Source organism: Trachymyrmex septentrionalis, unplaced genomic scaffold, assembly GCF_001594115.1.
Source record: "Trachymyrmex septentrionalis isolate Tsep2-gDNA-1 unplaced genomic scaffold, Tsep1.0 scaffold51, whole genome shotgun sequence".
Classification (NCBI taxonomy): domain Eukaryota; kingdom Metazoa; phylum Arthropoda; class Insecta; order Hymenoptera; family Formicidae; genus Trachymyrmex; species Trachymyrmex septentrionalis.
Genome location: NW_017305683.1, coordinates 2,152,037 through 2,160,135, shown reverse-complemented (window position 1 = coordinate 2,160,135; position 8,099 = coordinate 2,152,037). Strand labels below are relative to the sequence as shown.

Below are 8,099 nucleotides of genomic sequence, written 5' to 3'. Positions count from 1 at the left end.
GGAGTAAATTTCAAGGCTTTGAGGTCAACTACGGTCAAAGAGCTGCATTTAATGTATTAACGTGTATTTAATATTAACATTTCTTATTAAAATGTATATTTAATTAAGGCCTCTTTATATTACTGAAAACTACATTTTTGTTACTTCAATTTTCGTTCATAATTTTTACGTTACTAAAAAAGACTAATAAAAGGGACGGCCATTGATTCTTATTTACGCGTCGTAAAAGCGGGCAGCTCTCTTTCGCGATTCGAATTCGCTTCGTAAGTAAGAAAATCAGACATACACAACCACGGTCTCACGTTGCGTCGAATATCGTAAAAGTCGTTCCGATCGCGTGTGAATTCGTTGTCTCGAAATGACAGAATCTATTTATTTATAGCCCTCAAACGAAGCTCCATCCAAGCCGCGGCGGCTAATCCTAGATCCGCAAGTAAGTTCACACCGAGGGTGTAAACTGAGAATGTTGCGGCTAAGTAACGGCACCGCTACCCTCTGTACGATGCCTTGCGGGTTTGGGGAGGTGTGGATCTCCCATGAGGGGTTTATCTCGACGATTCGTTCGATACCCGTAAAAGCCCGCGGGGCTGGGGCGCTATGACAGAACAAACTATATCGAGCGTGCAGGAAAAAGCGAAAGATGCAACACGATGCGAAAAGGGGAGGCTACGAGAGAAAGCGGTTGACAATGTTAGCGCTCCTCTCGAACGACGATCGCTCGAAGGAACTCCAGCTCTTTGAGAGTTCCCATGAAATAACCAGAGTAAACTTTTTTTTTTTACTTTATTATCCAGCCATTCTGCGAGCTACTTCGGCGTACTTGCACGCATTGTGACCGCAGGTACGTGAATACGTAAGGTACAGCACGCGAGCACGCGAGTGTTATACGTATGCGATCGAAGTAACCCAGACAGGCCTCGTTTCCAAGCCGACATCATGCGATTCTCTTCGGGTAGACTGGTTGCACGTAAGCGACATACTTCTTTCGGCTTCTTTCGCCGCGACTAATTAAGTACATACCGAGATACCAATGCACCTTCTGAGAGCGTATCTCTTCGAGATAGCTACGGAAGTTTACTACACTAAGAATCCCATTTGATTGAATCAACTAAACTCTTGTTTGGATACGAGCAAATAAATCTTTCGTTGATAAAATAATTTCATTGGAGCAACAAATTTAGTTATTACAACAGTTTACTTGTTTCAACAAAATTTGGTTGTTTTCAACAACATTTAACTTTTTTCAGGTGTTACCCGAAAAAATAAGTAGTGCTACAGTAACCAAATTTTTCAACTAAATTATTTTATTGCGTCAACCAAGAATTTGTTTGCTCATATTCAAACAAGAAATTACAAGTTAATTCAACTGAATAAGATTCTCAGTGCAGCAAAGACACGATGTAACGCGGTGAATCACTTTATCCTTGTTCAATATCGGCAAAGAATGTAATGATTCACTGTGTTATACTGTGTCTTTGCTGGAAAACGCCATGTGTGTCTCTGAATCTCTTTCTGTTGAATAGTCTCATCGTCGGTCGCAAAGAGCAGACGGTACTACAGCCAACTGCGGAGAAAACACCGCGGTAAAAAAGCACGTTGGAGATCGGTCGATTTCGGTTTCCCAAATTGCCCGTTTCGTTGCGAACTCGGTGGTGTGGAAAGCGTTGGATAAGGGCGGCGATAACCGGTGCGGGGTGCTCTGCTTTCCTAGGAACGCATTTATTCCATATGTTCACGAAGTGAAGAGAGAGAGAGAGAGAGAGAGAGACATAAAACGGCAAAACAACAGAACAAAATGGCATCGGTGCAATAGCAACGCGCAAGCGGTTGTCACTTGTCATTACATCGTACTCGATTTTTTTGGCCACGTTTTTCTCGTACAGTTCTTTGACCGCCATTATATAATACTAGATCCCCCTTTGAAAAGTTCCGGCATCTACTCTGTCAATTACTGATAAAAACGGCGACAGGTTGCGCCGTACCGGCGACAGGTCAGAGCTGAAACTCCGGGTAGGGGATTGCGAGAATGTAAATTATCACGTCTGGCCGGACGATAAATAACGTGCGGCCTCACCAAGCCCAAAAATGCGGCGGTTATTTCAGCCGATGTAAAACGACGAAAAAAAAAAAAAAAAAAGAGAAGGGCAATGATCTCACGAGGGAGCAAGCTGATGCACGTTATTCGTCTAACTGCAGAAATCCGTTGAACTCCTCTATACATCCCGTTTGTGTAAAGTGATACGATTTTTTTGCTCCCTTGCGCGCTATGAATCTCCTCCCCCGTTTTATTGAATGCCATGACGTTTGAAAAATTTCTTCCTCTACATCGAAATACTTTCGAAAGTCGCTCTCTGATATCTTGCGTTGGCATTCCGGACGCACGATTCCTCCGGTTATCTCAATCGTAATGGCGGTGTATTATGATAGTAGGTCTAACCAGATTCGTCGAGAGATATGATTACGGTAGAAACGAGTTTTTCTTTGCTTGACATGCCGATGAAATATGATCACGGCAACCGACATTCGCGCAGGGGGGTTGAAACGAGAGGTTGAGGGCGTAGGGGATGTAGGTGTACCTATACTAAGCGTCGTTCAGCGTGCATAATGTATCATAAAACGCGGCGAGGTTATTTTTCGGGAAACAACGAAGGTAGCCAGCCGTTTCTATCGCGTTCGGTTAGGAGAAACGAGATATTTAGCCGTAGATTTTCTCTATGCATGGTAAACAAAATAAATGATTTGCGTTCGCGATATAAATTTTTCTTTACTACACCGAGTTAAACGTGCGACAGCTTGTAATCCGTTTTACAGAGAGATGTGTTTCGAATGTTCTCTTATGTAGATTTCCCACATCTCGTTTTAGCTATAGCTGGTAGTACGTTTGCAGTTGATATTTCATCAGTTTTGTTTTTGTCGAGGCTGAAATACCAAAATTAAAATAATTTTTGAGCGAAGAATAATTGAAGATTGAAAAACACAATCTGAAAATACGCTTCTTGCAACGCGTCAAATCTGAACTTAAATCTGGAATTTGGCATCGAGACAGGCTTTCTCAAAATACGATTGTTGTATAAGTGAGTTCGTTTGAAAATTCGCGGAAACTATTTTCTGGATGTTCCCGAGTCAGCCACCGGTTCGATGTTCTCTTTATGGCGTCGAAAAATCTATTTACCGTTTGCCTCGCTTTTGGTTCTCGTGCTGAAGTCGAGCCGTGGAGAATCCATTTTGCGGCGTGACGTAGAAAAGCGGGACGTTGACATACCGCCGCGCGACCAAGAGAACAAAGGAGAAAGGAGAGTCAGGAGAGAAAGACGAAAGAGTGGGCTATGTTAATGCAACTGTATCTGTAGACGTTTGCATATGCGTATACGCGCGTGCGTATGTGTATGTGTATGCATTACAAAAGGTACTGGCGCATACGCTACATAAAGCGCGCTACGCTGAGCCGGAAGTGACGTGTGATTTGGAAATATTCGCCGGCTACGTCATCGCGAATTACCAAGCAGATCCCGTCGTTAACCGGGCCGCATTTTTCCCAACGTTCACGTATAGTAAAGTCGGAGCGAGTCCTGTGTAACATTGGACTTGTACATGAAAACTCTCTTTGAAATTGACAAGGAAATGCGAACACGATCCACCGCACAAGGAGGATGGGGGCGGAGCAAATAAATGAAAAAAGACGCAATCTTGATAGAGAGTTACGCTGGCGTCCTCTTAGCTCGTGAGATAGAACGCGAGGAAGACGCTTCCTCTCTCACCCCACGAAGATGTCACCACACGGACAGGCGAGCCTCCGAGGAAATCTTCGCCGTCGACCTGGGCTGTTTCCTTTTCCTCGAGTTAGACGAGACGGACGGGACGTATCTGCATTAACTATGGATTTCACCCATCCCATCGCTATCGCGCGGATCGTCCCACCCCGCTTCGATCGTCTCTCTGTCTCTCATCTTTTCCACTTTGCGCGAGACTTCCTCAACCCGTTTTTGTCGCTTTTCTTTCGTTGTCGCCGACGCAGAGTCGCCAATTTTCTGTACTCCGGAATCAACCGACGGCAGACGGGCAACCAACGGTTGCGCAAATTAAAAAACAAGGGATATAAAAAGACAAAAAGCGCGCCCGCGGATTTCCTACGTGTTACCTGAATACGATCGGCGGCACACGACGGCTGTCGAGTAGAATTGCGGAAAACAGAGCTATTGAATTCAAATCGGCATCTCCATTGGGGAAAATGATTCGTTTCGCGCTGATCCGTTGATTCCGGCTAACTCGTCACTCGTTACTAATGGAACGCTAGTTCCGCTACGTTACTAGTGGCGCTTATCCGTTTTTCTGAAAGAGAACCGATATTTCGAGTCGACTCTGCGTGATCGTTAATTCAATCACGGTCGAACGTTTTTTTGCCAGGGAACTTGTAAAAGCGTAGTTCGCACTGACCTTTCAATTACCTACTTACCATTGCCACGTTGACTCGGCAACAATGGCTGCGTTTTACACATCGCGCTGATATGACATTATCGTTTCCCATCGCTGAAACTCGCAAAGCATTCAAATCCGGCGAGAGCTTTCCGACAGCCGAATTAGGATTACGTCGCGACGTAATTAATTGACTGAAATGCGAGGGATGTATCATCGTCATTACGGAGTCAGCGTAAAGCTCGCCGGATTACCGACTGCGGCGACAGATTACCGCGTAATGATCGCGCGCAGCGATCTAGTATTTCTCCCTGATCATGCGATCCTAAATAGACGTTTATTAACATTATGACGACAAGAAATGATCATGGTGTTCGTGTGATTACGAAGGCTCTTTTAATCCGCGCGACGGGCTCGCGAAGCGTCGCCCCCGTCCGTCAAGTTTTACGTCTTGAAACGGTCTTAGAGTCCATATGGAGCCCATATATACACTCCAGTGGCGTCTCTCCTAGATCGAGCCTGGTACTTCCGGCGACCTGGTCACTTCCGTAAAAAAGTCCGAGCGAATCGCACGCGAACACGCGAGCGATCTGTACTTTTTCGACGAGAGATCGCGAGTGCTCGATAACGCGAGTGCTGGACTTTCGACGAGCCGTTCGCGTATATTTTAATCGCGAGCGAGGTGTCGGTCTCGCCGGGGCGACGCTGACACGTGTTCGCGGTAGAACACGCACGCAGTTCAACGCGATGCGTGCGCTCGTCATTTAGCCGCCAAGAGCCGCTCCCTGCTCGAGGCACGTGTTATTACCCGCCTCTTCGAGAGACGAGTCAGCCGAGCTCTCTTTAAGCTCGACTTTAGGGAGCGGCAGTTACGTCAACGGCATTCTCTTTCATCGTTCTCTTCATGCATTCGACACCCGCGTAGTTTCAGTAGTCCATTCTCTTTTTCCCGCGACACCGCGAGTGTCCTCGGAGCGCGGCTATTACATTTCGAAGAGAACGTTACGCACGCTTTCATTTAGTTCATTTCCTTCTATTCTCTTTCGCACATTAATCATACAACGCTAAGAGTCTTTTTGCACTGGTGCACGCTTGCGATGAAATTATTACGACCACGGCTAAGTTCGCGAGGCGATTGCGCGTATAGAGAGATCTCGAGTCGTTCGGACAGAAATGTGTGTCCGCCTATCGCGGGAGTAGCCGCAAAAAAAAAAAACTATTTAATTTTTATAAGCGATTTTATGAACGATAAATTTTCTGCACGCGTCATCGATCGAAAGCGACGCGGCCAACAGCGGTGTCGTAGCTAATAAGTAAACCGTAATAAATTACGAAGATCCAGGACGTTCGTTCGTGCGAAGGGATTATCTCGTCCCGTTTAAATAACGTGGCGTACGCTCGAGCGAACGAACGTATCGGTGCTTTCGATCTATTTTCGCGACGTATGCGACTCGACTCTCTTTTATACGCGCGATCGAACGCGAGATACGCGCGTGGAAAAGTGGCGCGTTCGCTCGGCTCTCGGTAGATTTTGAGAGTCCTGCAAGAGGAGTGCATCTCCTGCATACACACACATCCTCGCGCGGTTTTCCGCGCGATCATCGTTCCTTCGCGCACGAAGTTGTCCATCGCGGAGAGGAACTGTCCATGCCGCGATCGGACATAAAGAGTTTTACCTTTAACACTAGCATTTTGTCGTTGATCTTGTTTTACTCACCGGTATTCTGCGCGATAATCGGGTCAATCGCCAGCAACACGACGAGGAAGATAGGAGTCATATTGACCACCTTCTTTCCCGCCTTCCCTCGACCACCCGTGATCACTGCACACTTAACACCACCGTCGCAGCGTGCCACCTATGAAAAGATAAACCACCTTCGTCATAAACATACCACCTTCATCACTGTGAGGGGAAGAGGGCGAATAGAAGCAGGACGATGAAACACGTCTTCCGTCTTCCTCACGAAGACGTAATCGCAGATGTGGCGCCGTAGGATAAACCTCGACGATACTCCTCTCCTTCGTCGCACAATCACAGGCGCCGCGAGGAGAAGACTCTTCCCGGGGGTAGGAAAAAATTGGACACGTTGAATTCTCGAGCAGTACGACGCACCAGCGAAACAATTTTTCAATGAGGAAGAAAGCGTAACGGGGTTTGAGCTACGCGTAAAAAAATACTTGTCGTTTCTGATGCGTTTATAGTGTAACTGTACAAAACAACGGAAGGATGCGAGAGTGCCTATTCAGCGGCCAATGAGAAAAAGTATCGACACACGCAAAATAACACTTTCTCTCTCTCTCTCTCTCTCTCTCTCTCTGTCTCTCTCTTTCTCTCTCGCGCGCACACAATAAAATATATTCTGCGGATATATGAAAAGCGATCGGTGTGGGCGGTCGACGTTAAGGAAGAAAGAAGCGCACGTTTTCCTCTAAGCCGGTCGCTGACATCGCAATAATGGCCGCGATCGTTGTGCCACTTTGTCGCAGCGATTCGCATACGAGGAACTATTTACATTCTTTCACCGTCGCCGCGTCAGCTCGTGTTCGCTCTTGCTGGTTCAATGGAAGGATCAATTTGGAAGGGTGTCACTTCTGGACCGGCCTCCGAAAGACGAACGTCACGACGTATTTCCTTGGAGGTAGACAATATTTCCCTTTACTTTCCCTCCCACTTCTCGCTCTTCTCAAATCTTCCTTTTTCTTCTGTTCCGCCGAGTCAGCTCGGCTTCGCGTCGTTTTTTCCACTCTCAACGCCGATAACGACAGCCACTAATAAGCTACACACGGCGTTCGGTAGTTCAGAGATCCGTACTTCGATGGTGCAAACTATTATCTGCCGCCTTATCCAACTCTCCTCTGCCGTTCTTCCTTTGTTGACTTTCAGAAATCCCACATTCTTGACTGTGGGTCCTATCTCGTTGCGATTATCTTGACTCTTTCTTCCTGTGATTCCACGACCATCCCATATTTTTCGCGCGTCCCACGCTCCAAGCCGAGAGCCCTCACGACAAAGCTTCCGCCGAGCTTTGCCGCGCGAGACGTTGACCCTGGACCCGGTGCTGGCCACGGTTCCGGCTCGCGTTACATCCTCCGGATAACTAGGTGTAATTGTCCTTCTCTGCTTTCCCGCAATTTCCACCAAGCGGATAGTTTTTTCATTTTCCACCCGATGCTCCTGATCTTCGTGTTATATCCCTTTTTTTCTTTTGATTTCTCGTTAATCAAAGTAACTTCCGCTGATGTCGAAAGTTCGAAAGTGGAATAACTGGTTTTTGGACGATACTACTAATGCGCTGCGGCACCTTTTGTCCTTTCCTATGGAATAATGGCGAGACGTTGCAAAATGCCAACGATCCGTTCTGTTTAGCGATTGAACGAAAATTTAGCAGAGAGTCAGACAGAGAAATGTTGCGAAAAAGAAACGAGACGAAAGGTTAGGATTAAGTAGCTCGCGTGATAAAATTTATATATGGCAATTTTATTGAGCTCGGTTCGTTGCACTCGCGACTAAGGGCTCCTTCGAATCTTGTTTCGTGCTACCTTCCTCGCCACACGCGACTTTACATTCTCACCATCCGATCGTTGTGAGTATATTTTCCACGATATTTTCCGCTGCATTTGTATATCTTTGCACACTTCTCGTTACACTTCTCGTCTTCAATATTGCTTAATATCAACAAAAGCTA

The 8,099-nt window shown here is 46.4% G+C and overlaps 1 protein-coding gene across 7 annotated transcripts in view; it reads right to left on the bottom strand.

Moving 5' to 3' along the window:
* LOC108751742 (tyrosine-protein phosphatase Lar) overlaps positions 1 to 8,099 on the bottom strand; it is a 324,192-nt gene that overhangs the window by 259,012 nt on the left and 57,081 nt on the right. For all 7 annotated transcript variants that reach the window (XM_018492123.1, XM_018492128.1, XM_018492129.1 and 4 more), the window contains exon 3: positions 6,131 to 6,269. In XM_018492123.1, coding sequence (XP_018347625.1) covers positions 6,131 to 6,191 — 61 coding nt within the window. In that variant the 5' untranslated portion in view covers positions 6,192 to 6,269. The remainder of the gene's footprint in view (positions 1 to 6,130; positions 6,270 to 8,099) is intronic.